At 40.2% G+C, this 18,938-nt stretch overlaps 1 protein-coding gene across 1 annotated transcript in view; it reads left to right on the forward strand.

The window, feature by feature from the left end:
- CCDC36 (coiled-coil domain containing 36) overlaps positions 1-18,728 on the forward strand; it is a 44,156-nt gene extending 25,428 nt beyond the window's left edge. The window contains exons 5-8 of the mRNA XM_029919113.1: positions 8,710-8,758; positions 8,941-9,028; positions 16,251-16,354; positions 16,664-18,728. Coding sequence (XP_029774973.1) covers positions 8,710-8,758; positions 8,941-9,028; positions 16,251-16,354; positions 16,664-17,785 — 1,363 coding nt within the window. The 3' untranslated portion in view covers positions 17,786-18,728. The remainder of the gene's footprint in view (positions 1-8,709; positions 8,759-8,940; positions 9,029-16,250; positions 16,355-16,663) is intronic.
- The last annotated feature ends 210 nt before the right edge of the window (positions 18,729-18,938 follow it).

Here is an 18,938-nt window from a genome sequence, read left to right on the forward strand (position 1 = left end):
CAACAGAGATTACTTTAAAAAAAAAAGATTTCTAGGGGCGCCTGGGTGGTTCAGTTGGTTAGGCGTCCAACTTTGGCTCAGGTCATGATCTCATGGTACGTGGGTTCGAGCCCCATGTCAGGCTCTATGCTGACAGTTCAGAGCCTGGAGCCTGCTTCAGAGTCTGTGTCTTCTCTCTCTGCCCCTCCCCTCTTCATGCTCTGTGTGTCTCTCTCTCTCAAAAATATAAACATTAAAAAAATTTCTGCAGCTAAACAAAGGTTTTTTGAAATATTAAGTTTCTCTTGGTATTTTCTTCCTTCCTTGCTCTCTCTCTCCCTATATCATTTCCATTTTTTTGTAGTGAAGTGAGTTTCTGTTAACAATTATTTATAAGATAGCAAAAATATATACAGCATTTCTATAGGGAGAACAAATGATGAGAACTCTGAAGAATCTTTATTAAAAAAATCAAGCTTAAGATATTGACTTATATGATAGGCAAAAAAATCATAATTTTAATAAATTCTGGCAAAAATAAAACCCAAGATTCTAGATTTTATATTTTTTTGTCAATAACTGCTTGTCAGAAATGTGGTAAGAAAGGGGTACCTGGCTGACTTAGTCAGTAGAACATGCAACTCTTGATCTTAAGGTCATGAGTTCAAGCCCTATGTTGGGTGTGGAGACTACTTAAAAAAGTGTGATGAGAAATTTTTAAATGAGAAAAAGAAGGAATACTGCTGTAAATATGGAAACAGGAAAGTGATAAGACATGGTACAGGATTCAAACATAAGAGATGCTACAAACTTATGACATGGATTTACATATTGTGTTTTGAAAGTACATATTTTCCCAAACTTATAGAAAGGGCTTATGAGGGAAAGAAATCCCAAAAGAAGCCTAATCTTTCAAATTGCATTTGTTATGACTTTTGATGACAAATAAAAACTCACCTCAAACTAGCTTTGACAAAACAGAGGATATATTAACTCTTTTAACCAGTGTGGGAAGGACACAGGGAATGAAGTCAGAACAAATGAATGAAATCAGAATCTCTTTTCTGTGCTTCTCGGTCTATTTATACTTTGTTCTTTCCTGTTAACGACTAGCTTCCCACCAACATAGAGAAAGGGAGGGACTCTTTTTCCATAGTTCAAATTTGAAAAATCCTGGTTGAGGCTTCTGATAGGCTTGCGTAGGTCATAGCGGTGAAAGGAGGGAGGTGTGACTGGAAGTCCTCACCAGAACCACTTTTTGGATGCAGAAAGAATCAATTCCCCATTAAAGGAGGATTCTGGGTACACCAAACAGTGGATGACCATTACCAGATTATTGGTTTTTGCCTATAATATATGAGAAAACAGATTAGTCTCATAACTAATGAATCACCTAAGGACCACAAATAGATTATAAAAATAACCATCTTCTTTGAATAATTGTTGATTACCATAGTGAAATTCATTCATTCATTCATTCAATAAACACTGTGCTGGGCCCAGTGCTATAAACTTGTCTTTGAAGTTCTTAGTCTGGTTAGGAAAACAGGCATTTGTTGGATAAATTATACAACTAGACCAGAGTTATTGGTTGAAGGCAGTAGAAATAAGTTCATTTCAATGGAAAAGGAATTATTAAAGGGGATATTTGAATGGGTTGTGGTTCTGGGTATGACAGAGTAAGCATACTCCATCCTATCTCTCCCAGTGAATACACCTGAAAGCCCTGGACACAGTGCATGTGGCATTTGAGGACTATGAAAAGTAAATGGTAGCAGCTGGATTGGGGAAGGAAACCTAAAATCAAAGTATGAAAGTTCTGGCTTTGAGTTTCATGGGGATTTGTTTGTTTTCTTTTTTTTGTTTTTTAGATGCTTGTTTATTTACTTTAAGGGAGAGTGTATAAGAGCAGGGAAGGGGCAGAGAGAGAAAGGGAGAGAGAGAATCTCAAGCAGGCTTCACACTGTCGGTGTAGAGCCCCATGTGAGGCTTGATCCCATGAACCATGAGACCATGATCTGAGCTGAAATCAAGAGTTGGACACTCAACCGACAGAGCCACCCAGGTGCCCCTGTTTATTTTTAAGCAAAAATTTAAAATGCTCGCTCTGTAACAAACACTGTTAAGGGGATGAATCTGTAACAGTACAGATTCTGCTGTCCACTCCTGCCCAGAGCATAGTAGCCAGTGTCATCCTGGACACTTTTACCATTACCCTGGAGCTCTGTCATCTACTGGAGCCACAGCCACTAGAGAGAGAACTCAGTCTTTTTCTCCTGATTTCTGGTCTGGCAAGTTATATGTGAGAAAAGAGCCTAGGCTAAGAAGGCAAGCCCCTGGCACTTTCAACCTCTAGAGGGAAAAAGAGGATCTTCTTCAAGATCCCGAACCTGAGGAACTACTTAAACAGAAAAGAGAGTCAGATACAAACCAGCCTAAAATGAAGCCTCTGGACATTCCACTCTAAATACAAAGTTGTAAATGGTGTAGTAGAGGCTGCATCCAAATGCTTTAGAAGCTGTGAGGATGAGCTTTCACTTCTGACTGGGAGAGTCAGGAAAGACTCTATCCAAAAGAGCACATCTAGACTGAGTGGGAATTTTGGACAGAGATCTTGCTGTCTGTCAGATCCTCAAGTGTGCCTCTTGAATCAGCTTACTCTGTGAGCCACCATTAACAATGTTTTATATAACTCTGCTCTATTTTTATGTATTAAAAAAATAAAAATGGTATCATTTCCTGAGGACTGTTTTTTAATCTGCTTTTTAAATTTAATAATCTTTAATGATTATGTTTCTATTTTATCTACAAAACCATTTCTAATGGTTTCATTGTACTCTATTATATGGATCTTTCAAAGGTTATGTTTTAAACATTTAATACAGCATGAGAGAGTGCCAAGAATACATAATGAGGAAAGATAAATCTTTTCAATGAATGGTGTTGGAAAAACTGGATCCATATGCAAAAGAGTGAAAAAAGGACTTTTATCCTATACCATACATAAAAATCAACTCAAAATGGATTAAAGACTTAACCATAAGACTTGAAACCATAGAATTTCTATAAGAAAAACATAGGTAAAAAGCTTCCTGACATTAGCCCTCTGAACGATTTCTTGAATATGACACCAGAAGCACAATCATCAAAACCAAAAATAGACAAGTGGGATTATATCAAACTAAAAAGTTTCTACACAGCAAAGGAAAGGAAATAATCAGCAGAATGAAAAGGCAGCTTATAGAATAGTAGAAAATATTTGCAAGCCATATATATGATAAAGGGTTAATAAATACATAAGGAACTCCTACAGCTCAATAGTGTAAAAACAAATAGCCCAATTAAAAGATGGACAAAGGAACCGAATATACACATATGTAAAGAAGACATACTAATGGCCAACAGGTGTATGAAAAGGTGCTCGACATCACTAGTCACCAGTGAATTGCGAATCAAAACCACAATGACGTATCATTTTACATCAGTCAGGATGACTGTTATAAATATATATTAAAAATATATGTATATGTATTGGCAAGGGTGTGTTGAAAAGGGAATCCTTATATATTGATGGTGGGAATGTAAATTGGTGCAACCTCATTTCTTTTTTTTTTCATTTTTTAAATGTTTATTTATTTTTGAGATAGAGACAGAATGTGAGTAAGGGAGGGGCAGAGAGAGAGGGAGACAGAATCCTAAGCAGGCTCCAGGCTCTGAGCTGTCTACACAGAGCCTGATGTGGGGTTCGAACCCATGAGTCATGAGATCATGACCTGAGCCAAAGTCGGATGCTTAACCGACTGAGCCACCCAGGTGCCCTGCAACCCCATTTCTAAGTATATGTCCAAAGGAATTAAATCAGTATCTCAAAGAGATATCTGCACTGCCATATTCATTGCAGCATTATTTACAATAACCAGGAGATGGGAGTAACCTAAATGTCCACCAATGAGTGAACAGATAAAGAAAAAGTGGTATATATACATATAATGGAATAGTCTTCAGCCTTAAAAGAAGAAAGCTTTGTCACTTGTGACTACATGGATGAACCTGGAGGGTGTGACATTAAATAAGTCAGATACAGAAGGATAAGTACAGTTGACTTTTGAACAAAACAGGTGTGAACTGTGCAGGTCCACTTATACGCAAACTTTTTATATTACAGGACTGTAAATATTTTCTCTTATGATTTTCTCTTTTTCTCTTGTGATTTTCTTAACATTTCTTTCCTTTAGCTTACTTTATTGTAAGAATATAGTATATAGTACACATAACATGTAAAATGTGTGGTAAGCAACTATTTATGTTATTCGTAGGCTATATAGTAGGCTATTATGTTTGGGGGAAGTCATAAGTCATATACAGATTTTCAGCTGTGTCCCCTAACCCCTGCATTGTTCAAGGGTCAACTATACCATATGATATAGTAAAATAGACTCAAAGAAGCAGAGTATAGAATGGTGGTCGCTGGGCATGGGGTATGGGACAAACAGGAAGATATTAATTAAAGGGTACAAAGTTTCAGATTATACAAGAATAAGTCCTAGAGATCTACTGTACAGCATGATGCCTGTAATTAACAATATAGTAAATATACTTTAAAACTTGCTAAGATGGTAAATCTTTGTTAAGTGTTTTTATCACTACTGTTACTACTAATAATAATAAATAAAGAGGGTGAGAGAAAGCTTTTAGAGGTGATATATATGTTTATGGCATAGATTGTGGTGATGGTTTCATAGTTGTATACATATCTCCAAACTTTATACATTATATGCACAGGTTTTTGTATAGCAATCATAACTCAACATGATTTTTAAAAATATAGCTTGAGTGGTGCCTGGATGGTCAGTTAAGTGTCTGACTTTGGCTCAGGTCATGATCTCATGGTTTGTGAGTTCGAGCTCCACATTGGGCTCTGTACTGACAGCTCAGAGCCTGGAACCTGCTTCAGATTCTGTGTCTCCCTCTCTCTCTGCCCCTCCCTGCTCACACTCTGTCTCTCAAAAATAAATAAACATTAAAAATTTTTAAGAAAGAAAAGACCTTTGTAGTCATGAATTGAAAGAAATAAAATTTTTTTAAAAATACAGCTTGAGGGCGCCTGGGTGGCTCAGTCAGTTGAGTGTCTGACTTTGGCTCAGGTCATGATCTCTCAGTTCATGGGTTTGAGTCCCCATTGGGCTCACTGCTGTCAGCGCAGAGCCTGGTTTGGATCCCCTGTTCCCTTCTCCCCATGTACCCCTCTCCTTCATGCTCTCTCTTTCAAAACTAATAAACATTAAAAAAATAAGAAGTACAGTTTGAACACTCACCACTCGGAACAAATGTTGACTATAAGCAATTGACACAGCTATGTCTTCATGCAAGGTTGCCGTCAGATCTGCATGTACTATCATTTACTTAAATATATTGTTATTGGACATCTCAATAAGCAGAAAATTTGATTCACTAAGCTTTGATCAATTTTTTAAAATAAAGATCATTTAATTTGAATGGATTTTGAAACTGCATTAAAAACACCAGCTACGTAAGCTCCTTGAAGGTAAGGAGTTGAGTTTTTTTCACTCCCCATCATTAAAGCCTACAACCAAGGACCTATCACAAAAGAGGGCTCAATAAATAGTTGTTAAATAAATGAGTGGATTTTCAAAGCAGAATAATTCACCAGCATAGGGCAGTATAGAACTTCCTTTCATTCTTAAAAATAGGTTTTGTGTGTGTGTGTGTGTGTGTGTGTGTGTGAGCACAGATGAACAGAATTTCCCAATTGATTTTTTGTAGAGAAAAGATTAGGTCACAGTTGACTTCCATGAACTTACACATAATATTGGGGTGGATGATAAATCTCTACTTTCAAGCATTCTTTTTTATTTTATTTTGGTAAAGAAGAATAAAAATGGCTTCCAAATGAACAGTAGCTTTTAATGGAAGTTTCAGTTATCAAGCACTCAATGTTTTTACTCTTTATTAAACATCTTTTAAAGCCTTTGGGTAAATCAGAACTTAACATTTCAATTCAGACAAGGTGTAATCAAGGATTAAAAAACAGTTAAGGTAATGGGAGCTATCAGTTATATATATAAAAATTTTCAATATAAAATTGTATATGAACAGTATTTAATTTGTTTGGAACATTGGTTCCCAATTGTACTAATAAGGAGTGAGGTGATGACCTATTATATTTAGTAGAGGCTTTCATACACAGCATTTTGGTAGCATTATTAGACTTTAGATATCTTTACATTTTTATATATTTTTATCAAGTTATTACATGTATATAGTTTTTTTAATATAATTAGGATTATAGTGAAAACCAGCAGGACTGCCTTTCTCCACTTCTTTTTTTTTTTTCAGTTTATTTATTGAGAGAAACAGGTGGGTGGGGAGAATGAGCAAGGAGCAGGGGAGAGGTAGAGAGAAAGGGAGAGAAATAATCCCAAGCAGACTCACCATTGTCCGTGTGGAGCCCAATGTGGGGCTCAAACCCAAGAACCATGAGATCATAACCTGAGCCCAAATCAAGAGTCAGATGTGAGCCATCCAGGCACCCCTCTTTCTCCGCTTCTAATTCCCTTTTCCTTTTTGCGACCAAGTTACAACCTTTTTATCTATGATAGTACTTAACCTCCATATATATATCTTATGGCATGTGTTAGATAACATAATTTCTTGATTTTTTTCAGCTTCAGAGAATGACTTGCTACCCTGCAGTAAAAAGCTGCTTCTCTGCCTCCTCCACCATCAACTTCTCCCCTTCCATCATCCCAGTATAGCTATATGAACATTTAAATCATTTTTTCAATCTTTAAATCCTTATCTAGATAGCCTAGAAAAATTATATATACTATAATTACATTTTCCTAATGTTAAAATTTTTCTTGGTTTCTTTTTTGCTGAGTTTTCTATGTAGGAATCAGTCTTTCCCCCAAATTCTACACAGAACTTCTATTTAAAAAGCTCCTTGTTTTATATTCAAACACATCAGAAATTCTTTCAGTGTTATTTTCTTCTCAGAGGCATTTTTCCTAATTCTCATCTGAACTTGGGACTCTTCTTGCTCTGCAGTGCAGCTGTCATCCTGAATCTCCCGTTCACCATTGTCCTAGGCATTTCTACCTCCTCTCTCCAGTGTTGGATTCTCTGTTACTTGGATCCTTTTCTTTCTTAGTTTACTCCTTGGATTTGATGGGGCATATATACCAGAAACTTCTTGACAACAGGTGCATGGCACCTAAGTAATTTTTTGAGACCTTACTATCTGAAATTCTTTACTTTCCCCTCACACTTGATTGCAAATTAGGTTGGCTATCGAATTCTAGATTGGTTCATTATTTTTCCTCAACATTTCTAAAGCATTGCTCCCATCACCATATCACTTTGTATGTTGCTTTTCAGAGGTTTGATGCAGGGAGGCCTGGGTGACTCGGTCGGTTAAGCGTCCAACTCTTGGAATTCTGCTCAGGTCATGATCCTAGGGTTGTGTTGGGCTTTGTGCTGGGCATGGAGCCTGCTTAGAATTCTCTCTCATTCTCTCTCTGCCTTCTCCCCTGTTTTCATGCTCTCTCTCTTTCAAAATAAAAAAAGCTAAGTAAACAAAATGAGAACTTTATAGAACCATTAGACTGACTTTAAAAGGAAAATGTTAGGGGCACTTGGTTGGCTCAGTAGATTGAGTATCCAAAAGACTTGGTATGAAGAGTAGTTCTATTTGGATTTAAAAATTGATATTTGTATTTATATTGTATAGATTAAAGAAACAGAAACAAAATCTGTAAAATTTTAAATAATAATCCATGTATGAATCTTTTCAAAAGTGATATATTCATTTGGGGAATAACTGTAATAGTTTCTTTTTCATTAGAAATTAATATTGCTCCCAGAATTGTCTCCTGCCCATTCTTACAGTCAATATATAGTTATTAGACTAAGATATTTCTGGGAGTTTTGTACTACCAGAAAGAAATCACTGTCTTCTGAAGCCATTGTTGCTATAAAAATGAAAGCTGGCCTGTTTTACCATGGTAATTATTTGAGTTCCTATATTCAACCCTTTTAAATTTTTTTTGAAGTTTTTTTTTTTTTTGAAAGAGACAGAGACAGGGTGAGTAGGGGAGGGGGGAGCAGAGCCCAATGTGGGACTTGAATCCACAAAACTGTGAGATCATGACCTGAACTGAAACCAAGAGTTGGATACACCCAGGTGCCCTTAATATTTCATCTTTTTAAAGATATATAGAGAGTAAATTTTATTCTCTTATTATTATTTTTTTGGTGTCTGGTAGGTTTAAATGTTCATTTATTTATTTATTGAGAGAGAGAGAGAGAGAGAGAGACAATGGGGGGAGGGCAGAGAGAGAGGGAGAGAGAGAATCCCAAGTAGGCTCCACGCTCAGCTCAGAGCCTCGTGTAGGGCTTAACACAGGACTCAGTCTTACAATTGAGAAGTCACGACCTGAGCCCATATCAAGATTCAAACACTTAAGCAACTGAGCAACCCAGATGCCCCTAGAGTAGATTTTTAAAAAGAAAAAAAGTGGTTTGCTTTGGCAATGGTCATGAAAAGTCTATGTACTCATTTTTTGTAGCTGGACATTGAATTTTTCAGGGTTGAGTCTCCCAGTTCTAACTAAGCACTGTTTTGCGGCCTGCCATGTTCATGAAATCGATTGTTACGTTTTCAATATTTCACAAAGATTCATTTTCTTTTTTTTTTCTTGCTCATTCTAGTGAGACTCTATACAACTTCATTTCCCATATCAGAGAAAGCATTCACAGGGTAAGTATAGCTACATGTTAAGGAATTAGAACATTTTACATTTTAAGAAGTTTAATAATTACATTCCATTGATTTTAATTTAAATAGAATAGCAGTATTTTAACTATCCTTTTTATCATTCAATGACAATACCCCAAGTTAGTAAAATAGTCTGAATTCTTCCTGAATTTGGGGTTTCTTAGTTGCAGGCATCTGTGGAAAAGTCTGAGGAACATCTCAGTTCAAGAAGCCAATCTATTTTGGATTGTTTGGAGACTATGGCCAAGACATGTGAGTATCTTTTGTTTGAGGTTATCAGCAGAGGGCACTAGCGAGTAGTGAACAGAACTTTCTGCCCCTAGCCATGTTTTTACCAGTGGTGAGGTTTCACAGTGTTTCCAGATGAGAGGATGGGTACATAAGGTCAGCCTTGAAGAGATGTGGAGCAGGCTGAACTGGTAGTGGGAACCCCTATGTGTGGGAATCTTCCTGGTCCCCAGATGCCCTCTGTGAACCACTAATCCCCCACCCAGTAAACCCACTGCTCTGCCAGATTTCTCATTGCACTGCCTGAAGTGAATCAGCAGCATCCTTGAGTCCCAGGGAATTGCTGGCTGTACTGTCTGTAGAGACATCGTCCCCATAGGACTTAGAAATAAAGACTCTGCTCACTTTGGAGTTAGAAATACTCTAATCACCTCCTCTTCTTCTTCTGTCTTGGTTTCAATGAGAGCTATTTTGTAGTGAATCACAGCATCTTTCTCCATTTCAGTTATAGTTGGTGGTTTGTAAAGTCCCATGCTCTGCCAATTAGTGACTTATGTTTAGATAAAACCATGGTCCTGGCTCTTACTAAACCGAAGAGAGCCATTACACAGCTCTCCTTAGGTGGACACCTCTGTAGAACCAACAGCTTCTCAGCTAAATAGCAAGATGATGACTGCATCTGCACTTGTTTGTGTTTGCCTATGTGTTTATTTTTTATTTTAAACAAATTCAAGTCTACTTATTTAAACGGTTTGGGATGGATTGCTCATGATTTACAAAAATTAATGCCTTTGTGTGGCTTAGAAATTAATCTCCATCTGTCTGCAAAAAAAGCACTGTACTGTCTGCTGGCTTCCAACCTGGGTATCCCACACACAGGGCAACTGTGCATCTGTTTAGAAATCAGTTCAGGAAGCCTGGGACTGTTACCCTCACAAGAAGTAGCAAGACAAAGAGCAGACACAAATCAAGAATGCTTCCTTTGTATAACGTGATAGAACAACTCATTTGGAAGGGTGCAAGGAGAATACTCTTTCTGCTCTCTACATTTAAAACTAGGTGAAATGCAAAAAGGAGGGTTGCAGCAAAAGTGTGACATTCTTAGTCCAGTACAGGGATTGGAAGTGCCCAAGGTCCCAATACAACATCAAGGCAGAGTGAGGACTAGAACTGGGTCTGGCTTATAGTAGAATCCCAGATGGTTTCTTTTTAAAGGGGTAAGATTCAGGAGAAGGAGCCACACTGATAGGGAAAATAGAGACACTGTGGCATCATATTAATTAGAAAGCCAGATCATTCTTGAAAACGAGCACAAGGAGTCTGTCCAGAGTCATTCCCTTTCTTGGTAGGTAGTGATGAGGATCAGGAAGTTAGTCATTGAAAGAGGAACCAGACAAATCCTCTGTCATCGTATGGTCTGGTCCAGTCCAGCTGACCTGAAGCACTGAATTTGCCAGTCAGTACATTCTGCAGCCTTCAGTATGCACTGACTGTGGCTTGTAAGGGGAAGGGAAAGAGAAAAGATGTGGTGTGAAAGTACTCTCTTGTGCTATTATGTACTTGGTGCCTTCACAGAATGAGGTCATGATGTCTTTCCCCAGTCACAGTCTGCATGTTCAACCAGAAGAATCACTCAAAGGCATCTGATCTAACTCCTCTTGTTCTTTAGCTGCGAACTAAGGACCAGAGTAATAGGATGAATTGCCAAGGCCATCCACATCATACTGTAGGTTTAGTTAGGCTTAGCAGAGAGCAGTGCCATCTAACAAGTATCAATTCTATTGAAAAATATGATCATTAGGAAAATAAAAATGAGAGTCTATATTGAAAATCAGAAAATGTCTCTTTTGGGAAACAGCTCCATACATAAGAATTAATTCCATATGAATCAATATATTAAGTGTAATTATTAAGTCATAAAAAGAGCTATACAAGGAGCGCCTGGGCGGCTCAGTCAGTTGAGTATCCAACTCTTGATTTCGGCGCAGGTCATGATCCCAGGTTATGGGATAGAGCCTTGTGTCAGCCTCCATGCTGAGCATGGAGCCTGCTTACGGTTCTCTCTCCCTCTGCCCTTCTCCCCCACTCATGCACAAGCACTCTCTTTCTCTCTGTCTCTCTGTCTCTCTCTCTGTCTCTGTCTCTCTGTCTCTCTCAAAAAAAACTATAAGAAAACATGGGCAACATTTTTATAATTTTGGAGCAGAGCAGTGTCTTCTTAAGCAAGATACATATAATCATTAAGAAGAATGAGGTCTATCTTTGTGAACCATGTTGGAATGGAAATATCTCTGCCTTGTTAAATAGTAACAGCAAGACACTCCTCGTGTGTGCATAGTTCACTCCAGGACCCATCTTGTGGAGGAGTATTACTAGTCAGTGAAAATTGGGAAGGGTATCCCCCCAAAAAATGGGAGACTGAGGAATCTCTTATTATAGATAGAGGTTCCCAGACTTTTCCTCAGGCTCTCATTAGTACAGCAGGGAGAGCAAAATTGCAGAGTATGTAAGAGGAAAACCCCTGGCCGTTAGTGCAGAAGCATCAGAATCTCATCTGATGTCAGTAGAGCCCTTGTCAAATCACTAAAATAGAAATGAACTAAAAAATCATTTTCCAAGAAAAGAGTTACTACCCAGAATATGGAAATGGATTTTAAATGGCCTTTTTTTTTTTTTACAAAAAAGCTAAAAATATATGATATTTACAGCCAAAGCAGAAATTAAATGAGTCCCCTTCTAAAGAAGCACTCATACACACACACACACATACATGAACACAATCTGTAATCTATACATGGATATACACACTTATCAATGTATCCATTCAAAATTCCAGAAACTGCTCATAATGTTAAAATCTAGGAAGTGGAACTAAGGTCTGGATGGGAGAGAATGGGTCATTTTTCATTGTATACTTTTTTATACTGTTACAGGTTTGAGGTTTTTTTTTTAATGTTTATTTTTTAGAGAAAGAGAGAGAGAGAGAGAGCATGAGCAGGGGAGGGGCAGAGAAAGAGGAGGCAGAGGATCCAAAGCAGGCTCTGTCTTGGCAGTGGAGAGCCTGATGTGGGGTTTGAACTCATAAAACATGAGATCATGACCTGAGTCAAAGTTAGATGCTTAACCAACTGAGCCACGCAGGGGCCATTAAGTTATTTTCTTACATAAACTTTTTTTTAATGTTTATTTTGAGAAAGAGAGAGAGAGCGCGAGAGAGAGAGAGAGAGAGAGAGAGAGAGAGAGAGCACGCTTGTGAGCAAGTGGGGGAGGGGTAGAGAGAGAGAATCCCACGCAGGCTCCATGCTGTCAGCAGGGAACCCAGGATGGAACTTGATCCCACAAACTATGAGATCATGACCTAAGCCAAAGCAAGACTCAGGTGCTTGAAAATAAATAAATAAGTAAATAAATAAATAAACAAAGTTGGGTACTTTACCAACTGAAACACCCAGGTGCCCCTTAAATAAACTTTAAAAAAACCCACAATTTTTTTAAAGTTTATTTATTTTGAGAGAGAGACAGAGAGCGCGCTAGAGAGAGAGAGCACAAGCAGGGGAGGAACAGAGAGAGAGGGAGAGAGAAAATTTTAAGTAGGCTCCACACTGTACTCATGAACCCTGACATCATGACCTGAGCCGAAATCAAGAGTTGGATGTTTAACTGACTGAGCAACTCAGGCCCCCCAAATTAACTTTGTAAAAGAAAAATAAATAAAAGGATAGACTTTGGAAGTAATGAGCTTAAGACAAAAAAATCCTGTGAAAGAGAAGATCCCAAGCGTACATTTCCCAGGGGACAAGGAAAGAACATGTGGGACCACAGATAGATGCTCTCAGTACTGAATCTGGAATTGAACACTTTGCTTGCCTTCCTCATTCTCTGCTTTTGTGGTTGGTAATGTTTACTGTTGCTAGGAAACATTGCTATTTAGGAATTTATCTAGGATAGGATAATTACATTTGCTTCCTACTACAAATATCTGCAAGGATGTCTGGAAAAATATTTGACTAATTGAGTTTAGGAACAGAAATCCAGTGCTTGAAACATAAGTAAACAGCCTTTTTCTAATTTGTTAACATATGGAATTTAACTTTGTATTGAGAAATAGGAGAACATTTGCTTTCTAAAAAATTCTTACTTTTTTTATTGTGGTAAAATTCACATAAAATTTACCATTCCTTACTGTTATTTTGTAAGACTACACTGGCTTGTCTATTTATGTCATACCAGGCTCTTTCTTGCCTCAGAACTTTGCACTTGTGGGGCGCCTGGGTGGCTCAGTCGGTTGAGCATCTGACTTTGGCTCAGGTCATGATCTCATGGTTTGTGGGTTCGAGCCTTGCATCAGGTTCTGTGCTGACAACTAGCTCAGACCCTGGAGCCTGTCTTTGGATTCTGTGTCACCCTCTCTCTCTGACCCTCCCCTGGTCACACTGTCTCTCTCTCTCTCTCTCTCAAAAATAAAATAAACCAATTAAATAAAAAGAACTTTGCACTTGGTGTTTTCTCTATCTGAACAACCTTCCCCTAATCTCTGCAGGGTTAGCTCCTTTTAATTCTTCTAGTTTCACCTTAAATGTCTCCATCTCTGATGACCTTATTTGAAGTAGGTGCCCCCCTTTTATTTTTATTATAATCTCTTTCATAGCCTTTATTACAGTTTTCATTTATTTATGTTCATGTTTGTTGTTTATTGTTATTTTTTCCTTTTCAAAATTGCAGAATTCATGTATGTAGTAGACAGTTTTGTTCAAGACTGTTTCCATGTTCCTAGTACAGTATCTGATAATAATTTTCAGATAAAACTGTAAATCTCCAATGAATCAAACACGTTAGGAATTCTTTCTGTTTCATTTTCTCATTAGAGACACCCTGGCTGGAGCCCAGTCTTGCAGCTCTAGACTGGGCAGGCTAGTCCTGAAATCCCAATCTTAGGGCTTCTCTCCGCCATCATTTTGAGGATCCGATTATTTTTTCATCCCAGTCTTAAATTCCTTTGCTTCCTGGACTTTGGTTTACACTTGTATTTGGTGATACACATCTTCCAAAAGCTTTCTGAGAAAGTATATGGGAGGTAACTTTTTTTATACATTGCACATTTGAAAATGTCTTCTATCGCCACATGGGTCTAGAATCCTAAGTGAGAAATTCTTTGCCCTCAGAATTTCTTTCTTTAAAAAAATTTTTTTAATGTTTTATTTATTTTTGAGAGAGAGACCGTGTGAGCAGGGGAGGGTCAGAGAGAGAGGGAGACATAGAATCCGAAGACAGGCTCCAAGTTCTGAGCTGTCAGCACAGAGCCTGATGCAGGGGCTCGAACCCACGAACCATGAGATCATGACCTGAGCTGAAGTTGGATGCTCAACTGACTTGAGGCACCCAGGCACCCCTGCCCTGAGAATTTCTAAGGCGGCTCCATTGTCTTCTAGTTTTAGGTTGGTTATTGAGATGTTTGATGCTATTCTTCTTCTTGATTCTTTATGTTATCCAGGTTCCCCCCCCCCCACTCTCCTTTAACGGACATTTCTTGAGCCTCATGTTTTCCCTTGATATTCTTAAATAAATTTTTTTTAATAATGCTTGTTTATTTTTGAGAGAGAGAGTGCACATGTCTGAGTGGCTCAGTTGGTTAAGTGTCCAACTTTGGCTCAAGTCATGATCTCATGGTTTGTTGATTCGAGCCCCACATCGGGGGCTCTCTGCTGTCAGTGCAGAGCCTGCTTTGGATCCTCTGTCTCCCTCTCTCTCTGCCCGTCCCTCCCCAGCTCATGTGTGCTCTCTCTCTCTCAAAAATGCATAAGCATTTTTTTAAAAATCTGAAATGTAAGACTCCTTTTAAGAAGGTAATTATGTTTTATTTTAAAGAGAAACTCTGAAGTAAATCACTTAAACTTTATGAGATACCATGTGGCCAATTCCTGCCCTTGGCTGATAAGAGAAGACAAAAGACAGAATAATTAAAACCTGGGGAACTAACAAAGCACCTATCAGACTGAGGGAAGTTTTCAAGTAAGATCTAATTTGAGTCTTATCCTGTCTTTTCAAGCACCAGATGTTACTTTGGTTTTCCTTCCATTTATTGTGAAGAGTTAAGCACGCTCTTGTTACCAAATTGTTTTTACCCATCTAAAATGAAAACATTTTGTCAAGAATCTTGACACACCCTTTAGATATATGAGAAGATAAAAGGAATATCTGGTGTATTATTCCTGATTATTTGTAAATTATACTTGCTGTACATTTAAGATGTATATGAACTTAGAATAGTTTATGCATATAGTAGATACTCATCAAGTATTTGTTGAATAAATGTAAGAGCATCTTCACATAACCTGCCGTTTAGAAGAAGGCGACAATAATTGCTTGTAACACAATGAGTTATTAAGACTGTGTGTGTGTGTGTGTGTGTGTGTGTGTGTTTAAAATCTCTCTATGCCAAAAAGAAGAATCAGTATCAGTCCTGAGTGGTTAGCACTCGGGTCACCAAGTACGTTACAGCCCACGTGTAAAGAGGGGGACACATAAGTGGAGGTGATAAGTGATGGTAGAGCACGCAGCAGAGAGAAGGAGCCCCCAGACCAGCCAGGAAATGCTATTTTCCAAGGACAGGGGTGCTGAGAGCAGAAGGAAGAAGAATGAATTGCACTGAGGTGGTGATTGAGGGGAACGGGTAGAGTCGACAGGGGTAGAAGCAGGGATAGACTCCGAAGCCAAGGGAACGGCATGCACAAGGCCAATGGCGAGAGGGAGATTGCTTAGGAAGCAGAGCTCAGAGATGTGGAGGTGGAGAGAGAAGGTAAAAGGAAGTGAGCCTGAGCCTTGATGGCCAATTTAAAGATGTGGACTTAATCCAGTGGCCAGTGTGGTGCCACTGAAAGTTTCAGTGAGGGTTTTGGAAGAGGCATGATCATATCCGCACCCTCGAGAGAATACACTGATGATGGGACCAAAAAGGTAGGCCGAGGAGGAGGTTGTGCCATCATCTGGGCAGCAGGTTTCAGGGTCCCCAGGAGGTGCTTGGCTAGGATGTTTTCAAGAAGGGAGGGGAGAAGAGAGGACAGAGGAACCGCCCTACTCTGGCTTTCTCTCCTCACCAAGGCTGATCTGGATGGAGAGTTCTGGGCACTAGAACAGGGCTCAGGTGGCCCATGCCAGATTCTGGCTCCTCCCTCTCTACCACTGTGGTCTGGGCAGGGTGGGGCACGCCATAGTCTTCGTGAGGTAATTGTCATTTTTCTATTTTTAGTGCAAGAGACTGTGCAGGCCCAGAGTGACCTGGTGTTGGGAACCGTGCATGACAAAGGCAACATGGAGCAGGTTGTCCTCGAGATACAGAAGAGATTTGAAGCTGTAAGTGTGGATCCCAACCTCTTTCCTCAAGTATGTTTTTGGCTTTGTCACTAAGTCCCAGAGAGACACCTTTAAAGTTGCAATTTTTTTCAGCTAGGAACAGAACCCAGACAGGTCCCTTGTAATGGACCAAGGTAGGGGCCAACTTCCTTCTCGAAGGTTCTCCGGCATGATGTGGGGCACAGGGGGCCCTGCTCCCAGGACAAGCTGTGGTTCTGCCAGCACATCCTTTGATTGGTTTGCACATTTCACTATGCATTCTGAGTTCCAATGTCCATAACTCTTTTCTTTCTCACTGTCTTTCCCTAGAGACAAGCAGAATTTGTAGAAATGAAGTCTGACCTGAAGCACCTTGAAGTTTTAGTCGCCCAGCAGAGTAAGGACTTCCAGCAGCTGTGTGAGCAGCTCGGCCAGCTGAATGTGGCCAGCGTCCTAGCGGAGCTGAAGAGATTGATTTCAGTCCCCCAGGCACCCACGCAGGTGAAAGACAGCACTTCCCAGACCTCACCGCCTCAGGCCCAGAGCCTCAGCTTCACCAGGCAGGACAGATATGCCTCTGAGGAACTAGTTATGTGGCCGACTCAGGCCCTCCCTGCTGTCTGGAATCTTTGTATGAGCTCCTTGCAGCCGGGGGAGTTTGCTGTCTGTACTGAGGGAGCGGAAAGTGCTGCTCCCCAAGGAGAGGCTGTGCTGATGGCAGCTGGAACCAGCGAAAGAAACGGGTGGGTAAAGAACAAGGCGGCGCAGACCAACTGCAAGAACTGGACTCTGAATAAAACCAGCCCTGAGAACCATGGCTCTGGCTCCGCAGGCCGCAAAGGGCCTTGCGACAGGAACTGGGTTTCCCAAGGCGCCTCAAGGCTTATACCCCCGGACTTTGAATCCAGCATTAAGAACACTTACCAAAAACCTCAAGCTGAAAGTCTGTTTTCGTGTACCCCTTACCAGCGAAGGTTGGTGACTACACAGAAAGGCAGAACTGTGCAAAGCAGTGGGAAAGGCAAGAAGCAGCAGCCCAGGAAAGCCTGCAGAAGCAGGCTCCTGGCTAGGAAGCAAGAACAAACCCCTAGCAAAACCTTTGCTTTCAATTCTAAATATCCTCAGTTTCCAGTTTCTAGCCCACAAAGGCTCCCCCTGGAGCTGCCCCTGCATCTGTGGGGCGCCACAACTCCCACAAAACCAGTCAGCCCTGTTCTGAGGGCAACAGTCATGCCCAGTAAGACAATGGGGACAGCACAGGAGAGCATCTTGCAGCCCATTGGGTGTTCTTCCCAAGACAACAGCCTGCTTTCTGAAAGTTCCCTGGGGGACCACCAGATGAGCTGGTTCAGTGACCTCCAGCTTGGAAGTTCAGAGTCTCCTCTGTGCAAGGAGCCAGGGACGAATATGCTCTATGATCTGGGTTTTGACAGCAGTGATGATGGCTTTTGATCAGCCCACAATCTGACTTCAGCTGATAGTTAACTGGTCTCAGCTGGAGAGACAAATTCTAGAACACTGGGGCTGGCTAACAGCAGAAAGCCCCTGCAGCCTGCTTGGAGCCCTTAGGCTGAGAGGCCCTGCTAGGGGGGTCAAGTGCAGGACAGGTGTGGGGCGGGGAACAGCGCTGGTATTCTGGGTACCAGGTGCTGCCCATGACAGGCATAAGGGATAATTGCATCCTTACTTATTGGATTGAGGTGTGTGAAGACGGTGGCGAGCTGGGGCATCAGGAGGAGGGTGCTGTTTTTGGTGAGAGGAGGGCTGGCCTCCATATGGAATACTGAGTGGCAGAAGGGCTCTCACAGAACTGTGGCTGTGGCAGCATGAGTCCCGAACATTTCTGGTCTTCACAGTATTTTCTACACATGATCAATGCCTATCCAGACCTCAGCATTTTTAAATTACGATTTTTATCCAGTTTTATTGTCAGAGTACTTGCGTTTTTTGATCAGTGGACATATTACAGGACATGCTGCCTTCTTGGGAACAGAGAAACAGAGAATGGAAGCTGCCAATGAAAGGTGACATTTACCCAATAAATGCCCAGAGCACCACTGTACACAAGCCACACAATCCCATTTTTCTTCCCGGCTGTTTTTCCCTATCCTGTTTTCAACTACCCTTCAAGCTAATGAGAGCATCTAAGGATCCAGGATTATTTCTGGAGAGAAACGGGCTTATATGAGACTTTGGCTATTTATATCTTGCAGCAGTTTTGAATTTTTGTTATACATATATGTATATTTATTTTATAACAAAAAATAAAAAAAAATTAAAGCATTTTTTCCCCATTAAGTTTACTGAAGGCTCTCCCAACAACTTACTTAAGAAAATCAAATAGGGTGTCTGAGTGGCTTAGTCACTTGAGCTTCTGACTTCGGCTCAGGTCATGATCTCACAGTTCATGAGTTCCAGCCCCACATCAGGCTCTCTGCTATCGGCACCAAGCCCAGAGCCTGCTTCAGATCCTCTTCCCCAAACCCCCTCCCTGCTCCTCCCCTACTGCCCCCCCCAAAATGAGTACATATTTTTAAAAAAGAAAATAAAATGGATAAGACATACACCATCTTTTTATTCTGCCGACTTCACTCAAATGATTTTG

Source organism: Suricata suricatta, chromosome 12 (assembly GCF_006229205.1).
Source record: "Suricata suricatta isolate VVHF042 chromosome 12, meerkat_22Aug2017_6uvM2_HiC, whole genome shotgun sequence".
Classification (NCBI taxonomy): Eukaryota; Metazoa; Chordata; class Mammalia; order Carnivora; family Herpestidae; genus Suricata; species Suricata suricatta.